Consider the following 17,396-nt stretch of genomic DNA (forward strand, 5'->3'; position numbering starts at 1 on the left):
CTTTCACGCTTGGTATATCTGACACAACACAGAATTCTTTAAAGTAACATAAGTCAGTGGTAAAATTAGCTCTCTGTCAATATTGGGGCTGTGATACGGCGAAAATGGACTGTGAAGAAGGAATTAGTCTTTTTATATTGTAGCTTGTTTTTATTTAAAGTTTCAGTCACTCAACCACGGTCTTTATCTTGTCTTTCCAGGTGCAGCACCTTCACGAGCCTCTGACCCAACATCAGTTGTTAATTTCCAGTCCTCAACATGAAGAAAACCGACTTTGCTTTTTGTGTCTAGTGGATATAAATAAACAACTGTATGCGTTTTGGAACTTAGGTTTGCCATGAACATTACCAGACTGATCATACGTACTTCTGTTTTAATTTTTGACGAGTGATGTTCTAAGCTGAGGTGTGGGAATGATGGTGGGAGGAGGAAAACCACCCCACTTTAAGGATCAATCCATGTACAGACCAGTGTGGCGACTCATATTATGGAGTTGTTTTTTATTTTTTTGAGGGAATTCTATGAAGCGATTCTTTGGACTAAACCCTGTGGACACTGTCGGCTTCACTGCGCTGTGAAAAAGACCGCAACCCTGTAACATTCAAGTGCTTTTGTGGGTGTTTACCAGTATTTGTGTATGCCCATGGTGGTATGACACAGCGGAGGTGAGAGGGGAAGACGATTCCAGACCACCCTTTCTTTACAATGAGAGTTCCAGCCAGCGTGGCTGCAGTTTCCTGTCTTTGTCCTCTGGTGGTCTTCCTATGTGTCATCTCCCAGAGTTGTTATGGGACCCAGGTCGATCTGAGCCCTCACGCTAACCCTAACCCCAGCCTATACCCAAACCCGAGGCACAAATCACTGCCAGAGCCCAGCCCTGTCCCAAATTCCAACAAAGAACCTGCGCATATGTCGTCGGTCAAGCGCGGTCAGCTCGGCAGTTCCAACCACAACACTTGGAACAAGCCCCATTCGGAGACAAGAGTTGACTCCAATCCCTCTCATACCGACAATTACAGGTCCAATGCAAACTTCCCATCAGCGGTCTCCCAAGCCACAACTAGCTTAAACGCCAGACTTAAGCTACAGCTGCAACCCAAACACGTCTCGAATTCAAGGCAAGGGCTGGTCTTTAAAACAAATTCTAATCTGCCGGCAAGGAATTCCTCAAACATCCCAAAGGAGTCGTCAAAAAGCAATTCGAGAGCCAACCCAAAACAAAGGCTGGGGTCACTCCTGCAGACCAAACCCAAAGCAGTCCCCAATTCCAAGGCCGGCAACAAGCCTAAGACCAATTCTGAGTCTCTATCCAAAACTAAAATATCGTCCATATCCAGTCCAAATGTACAGTCCAACTCATCCGGTAATGTGAATCCTAATCCCTTCTCCGGTTCCAGTGCGGCATTGGTGTCTGGTTCTAAATCCCATTCTAAAGTCAAGTCATCGTCACTATCTAATGCCAGAGCTGACTCCAAGGTCACCAACCCAAATGTGAAAACACCAATCAGATCACAGAGGAACCAGACCAAGTTCCTGGACACAGATAAGGATACTAGTCATCGGCCAAAGAGGGGATGGATCTGGAACCAGTTCTTTGTTCTTGAGGAACACATTGGACCTGAACCACAGTACGTCGGAAAGGTATGAAGCATTTTCTTTTTATAGTTTGATTTTGTCCCGTGAAATATTTCCAAGCATTGGTCACACTTTTGTGTTGTTCCTGACCATTTGGTTAAATCGAAAGCAGAAACTCTCATGCTTGTTTGATTCTGTTTCATGTAGAGATGATACAAATGCTGATTGTTGATCTGTGTGTGCATGTTTCTGTGCAGTGTGTTGGTTTCAGTGTGTTGACGGTTGATGCAGTGTGTTGACGGATGCTTCTCGGAGAGTTTTTTTTAAACATCATTTTAAAGGTAGTTTGGTTGTTTTTATTGGAAGATGCTGTTTTCAAAGCATAACATAAGTCAGAATGTTTCTTGCTTTTAGCCATTGTGGTGCTTGGAAGAAAAATATCAATTCAAAATAGTGGAATCGGCCTTAAAAATGTACTTGTTCTTTTTTTCTACAAACATACCAAGGACATACAAATCTTTTCATACAGCCATTATCAAGTGCAATACTGCCTTCCACACTTATTTCATCTAAGGCCTTTATGCCTTGTCCACACAAATATTTGTCTAAATAGATATTTTCTTCCTCTTTTTTTTTTTTTTTTTTTGTTGTTTTACAAAGTATCTTTGTTCACACAGATGATCTTTATTGCCCCCCCCCACCCCATAAAGACCCAAACAGCCACCGCTGACGCAAATCATCTACTGATCTAAACTGTTTAATACCTGTTGATCTGCTAATCCTATTAATTCATGTAAATAATTGCTGTAAAATACAGTTTGTCATCCTTTCATGGCCATCAGATATGACCATTTAGATGTTTAGAGGCTCCATAGTTACCATGGCAACACCATCATCTTCTGCAACATTGATTCACCAGTAAAACCCATGGAGTTGGATCAATGACAATAGATGGAGACACTTGTTTTTTATGTTCAGTTATTGATATCTTTGATGAAAAAGTCACCATTTCTTCAGTTTTCTCTGTTTTTCATATACTGTAATAACCCTCAACTTTAATCTGAACTTTTATGAACATCTACATAATCAGTAAATTAAATATAGGAAAATACCTGATTTTCTCTGAAAAAATACAAAATAAGGAGGATAATATTACAATCAATTGTGATAAATTACTTAAAGGTTAAATACAGAGAAAAAAAAAATAATAATTTGGGAGCTGCCACAAAAGTAGCACTGGGTCTTTATGAGTTAATTTTATCAAAAAACACAAAAATGGCTACAAACTGTTAAGCGTTATTTCTTCTGGACTCAAAACTGTGGACTTGGTCGATAGTACTGGACAGAGCAGATGCACAGGCTTTTATCTGTGATATAGGTGAGCAGCAACTAGTTCAGTTATAAACCTAAGTGTTTGTTCAGGTTGTTGAAGTGTATTTTTTTTTTTTTTTTTTTCGCATGATGTAGATTTGACCATAAGGTCGGTCCACTTCCCAAAGGTATCCATGCTAACCTCAATCTACTGCAGGTCATACACTGATTTATTCACCTGGATTTGATGTTTCAGGTGCAGATTCATCACCAAAGTAATGACAGACATGGGCCTTTGTTTTTCCTGTTCAGAGACTTTTCAGAAATCTTCACTTTGGAAAAATGTCTGGTTTTGTGACTTAACCCTTCTGGGTCTGAGCCTACTTCGGCTGTTTTTGAGTACTTTTGATTTTGATTTTTATATACTATAAAGAAATGTTTACTAACCCATGTTTGGTACCTTTTTTTCAGCACAACTTCATCTATCTCATCAGCCTATTATTTTTTCACTATAACCTACTATATCAACACAAAAGGACAAAAAAGTCACAAAAACTGTAAAATCCGATTTGAAAAATTTATAGAATTTATTGTGTAAATAACACAAAGATGCTTAATGAACCTCTTCAAAGACTTTTAAAGTGAATATTGGTTCCAAATATTAGGAATGTAAAATCAAAATTCGAATAAATTAACCCTCTGGTATCCCGTCCAGCAAGGCCCTTACTAAGCACCTAGTGTGCCTTTTTGGCACACTTGCAGAATAATGTCAAAAAAATGTTCATACAGATTGTTTTTAATTCTTTTACCCTTTTTTCTATTTCATCAACTGGAGCCATAAATAAAAAATACCAAATACTCAATAATTGTCACATTTTTTAACCCTTTAAATGCCGTGTTTGTAATGTAAACAAACCATTTTTTTAATGCAAAAAACAAACTAACTAACAAACAAATTTTTCAATTTACTCCATAAAAATTGGATCACATATTTGATTTTTTTCATCCTGGCATATGTCAATGATTAACTCCAACATCGGTTAATTTGCATTTTTATTTTTGCGCTAGGTCAAATGTTCAAAAACACTAGCATCTGTCACCAAGTGTGCGTAAAATGCACACCTATAAATCAAACTATTAAATATTATGTATTGATTTATTTTTCTGCTCTAATTTGATTTCATTTTTGCAAATCCAGGTCAGTCCTAATCATACAGATCAAATGTTAGAAATAGTGCGTTTTATGCACACTTGGCAGACAGATGCTAGTCTGGTCATTTTCTTTTGTTTACAATGTGCACATTTTAGTTGGTGGACACAATTTAAAAGATCATACAAAAATGAACAACTTTTGAATTCTAACCTTATTTAAATTGTGAAAAATAATATGAAGTTTTTTAACAGGAAGTGCAAAGTGTGCCTAAAAGGTGCACCCGGATACCGGAGGGTTAAAATTACACTCAAATATTTGACATAAAAGCAGATCTTACACAGGCGTTTTCTGCGCCCCCCCCCCCCCCCCCCCCCCCCCCCCCGCCCAGTCCTCCTGGTTTCCACATCCAGTTCAGGTGGGGGTCATTCTCACCCTTACCTGTAATGCTAATGCAGTCTGTGGATTAGAATCCGCAGATTTGGACAGTTTTTTCCATTTTAAAAAAGGACAAAAAATGATGAACATATGGTCAGAAATGTAACACTTGCTTTATATCGCTATAATAACACTATATCGCTTTTTTGCTCCGGTTTCAAAACATCATATCTCCAGTTGTATTTTCTCTATCAACATCAAATAAAAAGTGGGAGAGTGTTTCAAGTCTGCACTTTCGAATGCCATTGTCTCCAGTGGTCTACGTGACTGACTTCTGACACTGCGATGTGTTGGAAATGTGATGTGATTGAGTCACAGGACCATGACCGTGGACCCTTAAGGGTTAAAAAGCTGTTTACATGTGGATATGAGGCCCAGATGCAGAGGAAAACATCAACTTGGAAAATATCTGCAATAGTGCGGACAGATCATTAGTCTGTTTTCTGGAAATGTCAATTCCCCAAACTCCTAAACGTTCTATCTGCATTTCAGTGTGAGAAAGAACATGTTCTGTAGTTTACCTGATCTGTGTTTGACTTTAACTTGTAATAGCCTAATGCATATAGATCGTGAATTCTTGGAACTGCCACGCTCCATGAGAAATTTCATCTCCTTAATCTTTAGCGCTTCACTCCCTAAAGCAAGTCAGAGAAAGGGAGAAACAATTTCTTGCATTGACCTCTGGATATCAAGCCTCACTGCTTATGGTTCCAGTCTAAAAATTCTTCTATCAAACCACACTGCGATCGATACACACCATGACTTCAAATTCAAAAACGTCTTTTCTCTTATTGGCAGAACCTTTGTGTTAAACATATTGCCAATTTTATGTTGGCAGTTTGCAGTTTTGTTATTGAAAACTTAAAATAGACATAAAACAAACATTTATGTATTGGACCTTGACAAAATAATGAAGAGGATTTTTCTTATGCAGTTCCCAGTAATAAAATCTGGCAGTTGTGTGATGCGGGATGTTGATGCTGAATTGAGATATGGGCGAAATTGGTACCTTTTTAAAAAAAAAATAATAATAAAAAAAAAAAAAGACATGGGGCTAAAAATTCTAACCATATATGGAAGCACTTGGGGTGTATTTTAAAAATAAATATTTACTGAGATACAAGAGAAGCTATTTTTCAGATCAAATACATTTTTATATTTTTTAATATTATTTTTATACAAAAATCTGCACGTAACATGATGAAAAAGGACACAAGGAAATTATGTGCTACAATTTTTTTGGATAGATTTTCATTCTTTCACAGGTACATTTTGGGAATCAAACTAATTATGCAAGGCAGAGTGTTTCACAAAAATGGCTGCTGTTGCAAAATCACTCACAATTTATTTGTCTTTAAATGGGCAGGTTCCGCATGTAATGCAAGTGGACACGAAGGGTTACACTTGAAACCTGGAATGAGACTGTAGATTCATGAAACACCTGCATATCTGGATAACAAAAACCACCATGATTGTCAAATTTAACACAGTGTCTTTATTTATAGCTCTATATTAGACCATTTAAAGCCGTGTTTTCTAGATCAAATGCACTAACACCTAGGTAGCTTATCATGTCCCAATTTTGGTCCTGTTTTTGGCCCCAACATTTGATTAAAAATTCATAAATTTTGGGATGGCTCAGAGAAAGAGTATAATTTTTTTTTTTTTTTGCATTTATCTGAGGTCATCATTAGGTACATCCTGGGGGAAAATAGGTCTAAATTTCTGTTTTATTATTGGGTCTAAAAAGCTGGTAAAATCCCAGGTACCAAAATGAACCCAGTTTCATAGAAGTACCCAATAATTGTCAGTGCAAAAGGTGCTGAGTTATAGAAAGTGACTCATAATCTTCATTACCAACAATGCAAATCACTGTCTGCATAGGACTATAGGGAGTTAAGTAATTAGTCTTACTGGTCCACATTAATCCCACAGGTCTAATAAACGCTAGATTAAAGATGTATCGGTTAAGTCATAAAACTCCCAAACTTTCTTATTTTTCATTTTTGTTTCAAATCCTTTATTGAATTCTGCCTACAAGTGGTATTGTTGGTATCACAGATGTATTTTATGTCACCACTTTTAACTGCAAATTAGGGACGAAGCTCCTATGAATCTTAAATACAACATCTAGGTAGCTTTTCCTGTCCTAATTTTGGTCCTATTTTTGGCCCCAATATTTGATTAAAAATTCATTAATTCTGGGATGGCTCAGAGCAGGAGTATAATTTATTTTGCATTTATCTGAGGTCATCATTGGGTATGTGCTTAAAGTTTTTTTTATCTGTTTTATCTATTTCAGTTTTTTCTTTTCTTTTTTTTTTCTCACACCTATACTTTTTTATTGCTTCCTTGTAGAGCCCGACCGATATGGGATTTTTGGGGCCAATGCCGATACCGATATTGGGGGCTAAAAAAAAGCCCATATCCAATATATCAGCCGATATCCGATATTGGCCGATAACTGATATATTGACCGATATATGAAATAAGAACACTGATCTACACGCGATACAATAATCGGTAACACTTTATAATAAGTACACATTTTCGAGCATTAGTTAAGCATTAACAAATACTGAATTCATCATTTATAAAGCATATTTATGACATTAATACTCATTAGTATATGGTTTATAAGCACAGTTATAAATGTTTTAGTCATCATTCATAAGCGCATTCGTTAAGCATTAATAAATACTGAATTCATCATTTATAAAGCATATTTCTGACATGAATACTCATTAGTATATGGTTTATAAGCACAGTTATAAATGTTTTAGTCATCATTCATAAGCACATCCGTTAAGCATTAATAAATACTGAATTCATCATTTATAAAGCATATTTCTGACATGAATACTCATTAGTAGATAGTTTATAAGCACAGTTATAAATGATTTACTAATCATTCATAAGCACATCTACAACATGCTTAATGACTGTATTTTCAAAAATTCACTGCAGTTGTGTCATCCATCATATCAGAATCTCCCCACAGCAAAAAAAAGTTAATAAATCGGCTACATATTGGCCAGTGTTGATTAATCGGTGATACACTATAATCGGCCCGATTAATCGTCCGGCTGATTAATCAGTTGGGCTCTACTGCCCTGCTTTAATGCTTTTAATCTTTTATGTAAAGCACTTTGAATTGTCTTGTACATGAAATGTGCTATATAAATAAACCTGCCTTGCCTTACCTTACATCCTGGGGGGAAATATGTCTACATTTCTTTTTTATTATTGGGTCTAAAAAGCTGGCATAGTACCAGGTACCAAAATGAACCCAGTTTCATAGAAGCACCCACATAGAAATATGTCGTATCTGTAAATAAGTAGCATTTGGTGGTTTTGTTTGCCTTGACAAAACATAGAGAAACACAAAGCAGACGTAGTAACAGACCACTGCAAAAAGGAAAAAATAATGACATAATTCAAATAACTGCAGAGATGAGGCTGTGAAGGGGCTGTTGAGGAGTATTCTTCAGCAGGAAAAACACAGTATTGAGCAACCTCAGAGGAACAATCAGGAAAAAAATATGCTTAAGCCTATTATCCAGTACAACCAACCTGGGAAAGTCTTTTTCTAGGTGGATCTAAGAAAAGGATTCAGTCTTGCTTTCTGCCGTACACTGAGAATATGAATGTGCAAAGCATGCGGTGCACAGATACAGAAGCTTATCCAGGCAAATGTCAGTCATTTTCACAGTTATTGTGTTTCTATTTTACCGCAAAACTCCATAACGTGCTTTGTAGTTTTGAATATGGTGTATTTACATTGCATTAAATGTGTAGGGGAACATACTGTATGTTGTGGAGCAGTACAAGATAATTATGAGATGTTTTTTTGGGGAAAAAATCATGTACTGTATGGCTTTCAAGTATAAAAGAGAAGTGCTTGCTTTTCACTTTTCACAGTCAGAACATTGCAATGCAAACTTCAAGCTTAGATTATACATTTGGCTTTCCAGTCGAACCTTCTCTGATGATAAGGTGCCAGCTCAGTTGGAGTTTCATTTTTAAGGATTTGCAATCAATCTGATGCAGCGTGAGTTCTGTCCACCTACAACTGCTCAGTGGGTGGGATAAGTATAACAGAACATTGGAAGATTGAGAGATTGTTTACTGCAGGTGGTTATCACTGTATATACAATATTCTGCTATTTTTTTTTTTTATTTGACTGTATGCTCCAACAATTATAGAAAAACATAATGTTTCAAATAAAAAAGTGAGATTTGTGGATTTATTTAACCCATAAAGACCCAGAGCTACTTTTGTGGTAATTCCCAAATAAATTTTCCTCTCTATTTAACCTTTCTTAAGTGATTTATCACCATATATTATCATTTTATCCTTTATATTTTGTGGGTTTTTTTTTTTTTTGTTTTTTCAATATACTTGTACTTCTTAACCCATAAAGCCCGGTGTTGCTTTTGTGTCAGTTTCCAAATTATTTTTTTTCTCTATATTAGACCCATTTGGACGTTCAGAGGCTCTGTAGTTACCGTGGAAACACCGTCATCTTCTACAACATTGATTCACCAGTAAAACCCATGGAGCTGGATCAATGACAGTGGATAGAGATGCTTGGGTTATGTTCAGTTAATGATATTTTTGCTGGAAAAAGTCACTTTTTCTATAGTTTTCTCTGTTTTGATATAATAATCTTTTAATTTACTCTTTTCTTATCATGAACATCGAAATTAAATTTGGGAAAATACATGATTTACAGTGAAAAATGCAAAATATAGAGGATAATATTTTCAACAAATGGTGATAAATCACTTGAGAAAGGTTAAATTAAGTTATGTTTTTTGTTTTTTGTTTTTCTGTCTGTGTTTTGTAAATGTATAAATTGTAATATTTTTACATTGAGAAGTAATCATGTTTTTAAAACAAATATTAAGAAATCTGTAATCAATAATGAAACAATAATTAATGTAACTATGTTTTTTTCTGTCTATGTGCTTTGTAAATGTATTAATTGTAAACTTAAATATTGGGAATGGACCCCAGGAAGAATATTTAAGGATATTTACTTTGGTAGAGACTAATGGGGATCCTTTCTTTCAAAGGTATTTTTATTAATAACAGAACATGAATAAAAAATTCATTATAGAGGAAGGAGATTTTTGATTTTCTGAACACCCACCCATAGCACAACACATAACCCTACCCAGACATGAACAAATACAAACATCCACTGAAAAAATGTACGAAAAGACAGAATGAAAATCATAAAGAAATATTAACAACCATGTTTAAACAGCATTAATAAGTGCAGTATAAAAGGACAATATAAAACAAAAAACAAAAAACAAAAAAACAAGAGAATAGAAAACAAAGCAAGGGAAAAAAATAAAATAAAATAATATATATATATATATATATATATATATATATATAAATAATAATACATTAAAATTTATTCAAAAAAAGAAAAGGGGGTGGGGGGGGGGTATTGTTATGGGTTTCTCATAAAATACCAAGAAGGGCCATCATAATTTGTGAAATTAATCTAATGGGGATCCTTAAATTAAAAAAATGGAGAGAGAAAATTCATTTGGAACTATCACAGAAGTAGCTGTTGGTCTTTATGGGTTAAATGAACAACCAAATATAACTAAAATAGTGGGATGCAAGTCCAAGAGGGATCAGTCATGTCAGCGTGTATGAGTGAAAATATGATGTAACGCATGTTTTCTGATGCAACTAACAAAAAAAAGAACAGACAAGGTGGATAAAGGAGGCCAGGCTGACGGGGGCTGTTTCTCAATCTGAAGGAAGGAACCTTCAAGGATTCATTTCCATAAAGCTTTGTCATCAGATTTTAATGCATGACTGTTCAAATATCCAGAGTCCGTCCTTTAGAGAAATTTCCCAGATTCATTTGTGGATCGTTGGCGTCCTTGGCGTTGTTAAACTCTCACACAGGTCAGTGCATAAGCCTTACCACAGTGCTGCTAATTGAAAAAGCCACATGAAGAGAGAAACTGTAAATAAATCCTCAAAGAAGAAGAATAACCAGTGCAAAACACATTCAGATGTAATTATCAAGCGATCAGATGAGACAGGTTTATTTACATTACACAGAGAAATTCATACACAAAGAGTTCAATGTGCTTTTACACTGTAGACCATAAAATCTGAATAATTTTGACTTTTTTTTTTTTACTTCTATTTATACACATCAGTAATTACCTTTAACCTGTTACACTAACAACAAAAAATCCCATGAGTCGCTTTTCCATTGACCCTCAAATTGCACAAATATAACTCATGCATAAAAATGTACCTAATGAAAAAATGACAATTTCACCAAAAGTCTCATTTTTCGATTAAAAGTTTTTGCGCTGGTAAGAGGTGGTTTTTCAGGCAAAGTTCAAATGGCATATCGCGCAAAACTGCAAAGGAAAGAGCTTTTTTCACAATTAGTCAGGTGAATTCAAAAACCGGATGTTAACATACGTTACAACAAGCGAAGAAGAAAAAACGGTTGGATGGGAATTAATTTTTTATATAGATGGAGTTATAGGAATGCATTTTTTACTGCTTTTTGTATGGTTTAGTTTTTATTAATGTCTGTTTTGTTTTTTTTTCACAATAACAGAAAACTTGCAAAAAAGTTACTTTTTCCAGTAAAATCTATCATTAACTGAACATAAAACAAGTGTCTCCATCCGCTGTCATTGATCAAAATCCATGGCTTTTACTGGTGAATTAATGTTGTAGAAGATGACTGTGTTTCCACATTTACTACGAAGCCTCTGAACGTCCAAATGGGTCATATCTGATGACCATGAAAAGACGACATACTGTATTTTACACCAATTATTTACATGTATTGATAGGATTAGTGGATCGACAGGTATTAAACAGGTTAGATCAGTAGATGGTTTGGGTCTATATGGGTTAAGTTAGAGACAATTATTTGACTCTTATTTTTGCCTCTTTATTCACAAATGACAAAATGACCTCAGTGTCTGGAGCTCCAAAAAGTCCACAACAGCTGACCGAGACCCTCAGAGACCACATACAAGGCATGTGGATAACTGACTGGTGTTATTAGGAGGCGTCATGTCAAGTAACATGAGCAGCTTTTTTTTTTTCTTTTTTTCTTCTAATTCACAAACAGACCTGGGAATTACCAACCCCATCACTGCTCGTTCTTTGTTTGTATCTTCCTTCAGGGATCGAGCCACCTGAAGTCCCCTACCTCGTGTCCAATTTATCCGCCTGCACAAACTCTGTCACGTCTCGCTGTTTATAGGTGCTCGTTCCAATCTTTTCAAATAAAACGCACTGATGACTTGTCACCGATAATGAATCTGGAGACAGTGATAAACTGAATCTAGGAGAAGGGCAGAGGTATTGAGATAGACAACCATAATCCAGGTAAAGGTAAAAAAGAATGTGTGGAAGTCTTGAGTTTAAAGCAGTGATATTTTGCTTTTTTAAATGGAATTCTGCATTTTACAACATTTCCCTGTGGTCTACATAAACTGTAAATGCTCTGCTTGGGTCTGAATTCTTCATTAATTCAACTCCACAGGTCTATCTTCAACCCTATTTCTGAGGAATGACACCAGAAAGGTCATTCTGAGCGCTGGCCCTTTAAATGCAAATGAGCCTCTTCAGGCCCCGCCCCCTCCAGGTTGTTGACTGTGCTGCTCTGTCCCATTCAACCAACAACTGAACATTTTAGGCTCTCAGTTTGGACATATTTTCAGTCTGGACTACCACTTTGTCGGAGGTCTTGACCTTATATGTGCAAATGTTGTGATGTAACTAGTTATAGACGTAACAAATTAAGAAGAAATTAAAACAAGTTGTAGAAATCCACTTGATTTTTGCCAAAATTAATATAAAGATAGCTTTGCAGCACCTGGAGGGTTCAAATTCAAACTGTATGAACTATTAGGGTCCAAATACGCAAATAAATGAACCAAAGACTAATAAAAGTGGGTTTAGCAAAATATGAGCCCTTTAAGTATAATTTTTTGGCTGGACAACACACACATCAATTACAATATACAGTCGCAGAAAGAATTATTAGACCATCAAAAGTCATAAAAACAATGGTTATGCAATCAAGTACTAATTCTTGTGTGTATCATGTGACTAAAACAGACAGAAAAGAAAACATGGAATGTCTAAAAGCACTGTTTTTGTCAGTACAAAGCCATAGATACTGATGTAAGAACTGAAGTGATTTTGGTTTTTATCAAGAAAACATGGAAAATGGATAGATATCAGCTCTGAAATTAAACTCTGATGAGCTCTTTTTGTTGTTATCATTATATTTGTCCAAACAAATGGACCTTTAGTTGGACCAGGCATTAAAACGAACAAGAAATTGAAGAAAACAAGGGTGATCTAATAATTTTTTCAGCGACTGTATATGTAAGTTTCTCATTCAACCTGATACACACAGGGTGCTTGTGCAGGTCTTGAAAGTCTTTTTAAAAATCTATGGAATTTTGATATGCTGTTTTCCAGACCTTGAAAGCCTGGAGTTTTGTGTGAAAGTCTTAATAAAGTACAATGTAAAAAAAAACAAACAAAAAAACACAGTAAAAAAAACAGTAATATTCTGGCAGCAGGGGTGCCGAAAAAGAACTGTTAAATAACAGAAAATAACCATCTCATAAAAACACGGTAATTTTCCATAATTAAAATAGTTTTTTGCCCTAACTTTACATGAGACTTTGCTTTTTTTTCTTTTTTTTTTTGACTTTTTAATGTTTAATAAAGAATATTTACATGTATTAAAACAATCAAATTACATATATATATATATATATATATATATATATATATATATATATATATATATATATATATATATATATATATATATATATATATATATAATTTTCAATGAGACTCAGTTGTCCAATCCACTGATAAAAACTGTATTTGGACAGTTTATCAGTGCTTATACATGTTATACATTCACAAAAATACATTTATTCAACATTTTTGTTGTGAAACCTCCTGTAATTACACAAGATATTTGTCAATGAACAAACAAGTCTGGTTCAACTGACAGAACTAATACTTCTGTTACCGTTAATTGTTAGTAATTTTATCTGGTTTTATTTATTTATTTATTTTTACAATATTAAACTTTAAATTAACAGTTTAATCCCATGAATAGAAAATAAATATTTGTGAAATTACGATACATTTGCAAATGTATTTTAACTGTATTTTTTCTGTGAAATCCTCTGTCCGTCCATCCATCCATCCAACTGTTCGTTCGTCCATCCATCCATCCATCCAACTGTTCGTTCGTCCATCCATCCATCCCTCCCTCTCTCCTGGATCTCATCAAGCTGCTCACTTAAGGTTCTCTGCAGCCTTAACCAAGCATCCAAATTCTTTGTAAAATCTCACTGAAAATTAGACTTTTTGGTTCATATATTTTGGTAGAACAGGCTGCACAGGGCAAACTGTTGTCATGTTACTGCGTATCTACATCAACTTTCCCAAAAATAACTGACTTAAGTCGCAGTAGTTTGTACATACACACACAACCTGTGCAACACACCAACACTTCCACCCTTAAAATATATGCCAACTACACCTGCTTCGACACAACCAACACTTCTCTTCTTCGCCTCAACTTTAGCAAAGAATATTCATCAGCAACAACAACAAGCTAAAGTGGATTTTTTTTTTCCACATTTGACTCAATTCAGTCTATTTATAATGGAGTGGAATCTGATCTTTTCAGTTTTGATTTAACGCTTCAGATCTTCCCCCGGTTACCTTGAATTTTGTAGTCCAACACTTGGAATGGTGTGTATATGGATGCTTCAGTGAAACTGGTCCCCAAAAACAGGACATGGGGCTAAAAATTCAAACCAGATGTAGACTAATGTTATGAAGCAAATCTGGAAGCACTTTGGGTCTGTTTTAAAAAGAAATATTTACTGAGATACAAGAGAAACTATTTTTCAGATAAAACACTTTTTTTTAATATATATATTATGTTTTTATACAAAAATCTGCATGTAACATGATAAAAAGGACACGAAAATTACACGCTATTATTTTTCAAATATCTTTTTATTCTCTCACAGGTACATTTTGGGAATCAAGCTAGTGATGCAAGGCAGAGTGTTTCACAAAAATGACCGCTGTTGCAAAATCACTCATGATTTATTTGTGTTTAAATGGGCAGGTTCTGCATGTAACACCAGTGGACACGATGGGTTACACACAAAACCTGGAATAAGATTGAGATTCATGAAAAACCCACATGTCTGGATTAGAAAAACCACTAGTACCGACAAATTTAACACAGTGTCCTTATTTAGCGGTATATAAGACCATTTACAGCCATGTTTTCAGATCAAATGCACTGACACCTAGGTAGCTTTTCATGTCCCAATTTTGGTCCTACTTTTTGGCTCCAATATTTTGTTAAAAATTAATTAATTTTGGGATGGCTCAGAGCAAGAGTATAATTTTTTTTTGCATTTACATTTACATTTATGCATTTGGCAGACGCTTTTTTCCAAAGCAACTTACAAGGGAAAAAACCAAATAAAAGAATAAAATATAAGAATAGATTAAGACATAAAACAACTGTACAATTAAAAACAGTGAAATAAAAATGTATCTGAATATCTACATTTATCAGTTATCTGAGGTCATCATTAGGTACATCCTGGGGGTAAATATGTCTTTTGTCTTATGTAAATATGTCTGTTTTTTTATTATTGGGTCTAAAAAGCTGGAAAAGTCCCAGGTACCAAAATAAACCCGGTTTCACAGAAGAACCCAATAATTATCAGTGCAAAAGGTGCTGAGTTATAGAAAGTGACTCATAATCTCTATTACCAACAATGCAAATCACTGTCTGCATAAAACTATAGGGAGTTAAGTAATTAGTCTTACTGGTCCACATTAATCCCACAGTATCACAGGTCTAATAAACACTAAATTAAAGATGTATCAGTTAAGGCATAAAACTCCAAAACTTTTTCTTTTTTTTTTTTTTTTCATTTTTGTATCCAATCCTTTATTGAATTCTACCTACAAGGGGCATTGTTGGTATCACAGATGTATTTTATGTCACCACTTTTAACTGCAAATTAGGGAAAAAACCCCAGTGAATCTTAAATACAACATTTTCACCCTTAAGCGTCTCTAAATTTTCATAGATAACAGATGTGGCTGCTCCTCTGGGCAGTGATAAAAACTATTAAAAAAAAAAAAAAAAAAAAAGCCATAGGGTTTCATTGCAGAGAAGTTCCAAATCTGGATCTGAAGTGCATTTGGTGCTTCAGATCTACATCTGAATGTACCAACTGAGTTTGTCTTTTCTTTTCTTTTCTTTTCTTTCTTTTACTTTTTTTTTTCTCTTGCAAGTCTGAATGATATAATCTGTTCTTCATGAGTAATTTCATCTCAAAATCTCTCATTGAGATGAAGATGGAATAAGCTGACTGAAACTAATGGTACCTTAAGGGGTTATTTGACTGTTAGGTTGAAAAGTGCAAAAAGTGCAGTAGTTTAGAAGTTCAGGGTTACATGAGCTTCATTAGAGAACGCAGTCTCTTTGAAGGTGAGGGTTAATGACATAAAAATGCAGAATAAAATAAAATGAGGCCGAATTTCCCTACGGGGATAGTAAAGCATGTTAACCTTTAGCCTTTAGAAACATAGAAGTTGTAAGAAACTGCATGTTTTTCTGTATATAGGAGGAATTATCTTGGAATTTTGTGGAGGTAGACCTAAATTTATCAGCCTAAATTGGGACGTTTTGCTAACAACAGACAACCTGAATGACAGACAGCAAGACAACACAAGCTAACAAGGTAAAAGTCGCCATATCCCAGCTGACAATCAATCACCAGACTCTGCTTTTTATGACATCAAATAAGCTCCGAGAAAAAAGGTGGAACAAAGTATAGGGCTGCAATTATACCTCAGCCATTCCTGACCATCAATGTCAATTTTTTTTTCTTACAGTTTTGTTAAAGTCTGTTTATATTTGAGTTTGCAGCAAAATAGTTGTAATACACTTTGAAGAAGGAAGGAAGGAAGAAGGGAAGGAAGGAGAAAATCTGGTGTTTTTCTTAAATATTTCTGTAAAACCTCCTGTTTATATTTCAGTTTGTAGCAAAATAGTTTTAGTACACATTGAAAAGGAAGGAAGGAAGGAAGGTCTCGTTAATTTTTTTGTGAAAATCTGGCATTTTCCTTAAAAATGTCCTTAAAATCTCCTGTTTATATTTGAGTTTGCAGCAAAATAGTTTTAATACGAAAGGAAGGAAGGAAGGAAAGAAGGAAGAAAGGGAGGGAGGTCTCATTCTCTTTTTTGTTTTTGTGAAAATGTGGTATTTTCCTTACAAATATCCTTAAAATCTCCTGTTTCTATTTGAGTTTGCAGCAGAATAGTTTTAATACACATTGAAAATGGAAGGAAGGAAGGAAGGAAGGACCATCTCATTCTTTTCTTGTGAAAATCTGGTATTTTCCTTAAATATTTCCTTAAAATCTACTGTTTATATTTGAGCTCGCAACAAATTAATTTTGATACACAAAAAAGAAAGAAAGAAAGAAAGAAAGAAAGACTTTTTCTGTGAATATCAGGTATTTCACTTGCATTAAATATGAATGTATTGTCCATAAAACCAACCACTTTCATAATGTTGTCCACAGTGAGATTCGTTGAACAAAACATGTCATGAAAAATTTACACACTCAAGATCAACACTTAAACCATAATGAAATATCATTATGTTCTAATTTTATTGTTGATAAGAAACGTTGTCCAGATGGCTTTTGAACTTCCACTTTGGGAAGTCAAAGTCGTATTTCCGCAGGCGTGTCAGACATGACGGTAGCTGGGACTGGATCGAAGGCTTTTGGGAATGTGAGGGCGTGGAGGTGGTGAAGCTC

The 17,396-nt window shown here is 34.9% G+C and overlaps 1 protein-coding gene across 1 annotated transcript in view; it reads left to right on the forward strand.

Annotated features, from left to right (window-relative positions):
* Positions 1-224: 224 nt before the first annotated feature.
* The window catches only part of LOC115437427 (desmocollin-3-like), a 162,964-nt gene continuing 145,792 nt past the window's right edge, over positions 225-17,396 (forward strand). Inside the window, exon 1 of the mRNA XM_030160649.1 lies at positions 225-1,641. Coding sequence (XP_030016509.1) covers positions 706-1,641 — 936 coding nt within the window. The 5' untranslated portion in view covers positions 225-705. The remainder of the gene's footprint in view (positions 1,642-17,396) is intronic.

Source organism: Sphaeramia orbicularis, chromosome 17 (assembly GCF_902148855.1).
Source record: "Sphaeramia orbicularis chromosome 17, fSphaOr1.1, whole genome shotgun sequence".
NCBI lineage: Eukaryota > Metazoa > Chordata > Actinopteri > Kurtiformes > Apogonidae > Sphaeramia > Sphaeramia orbicularis.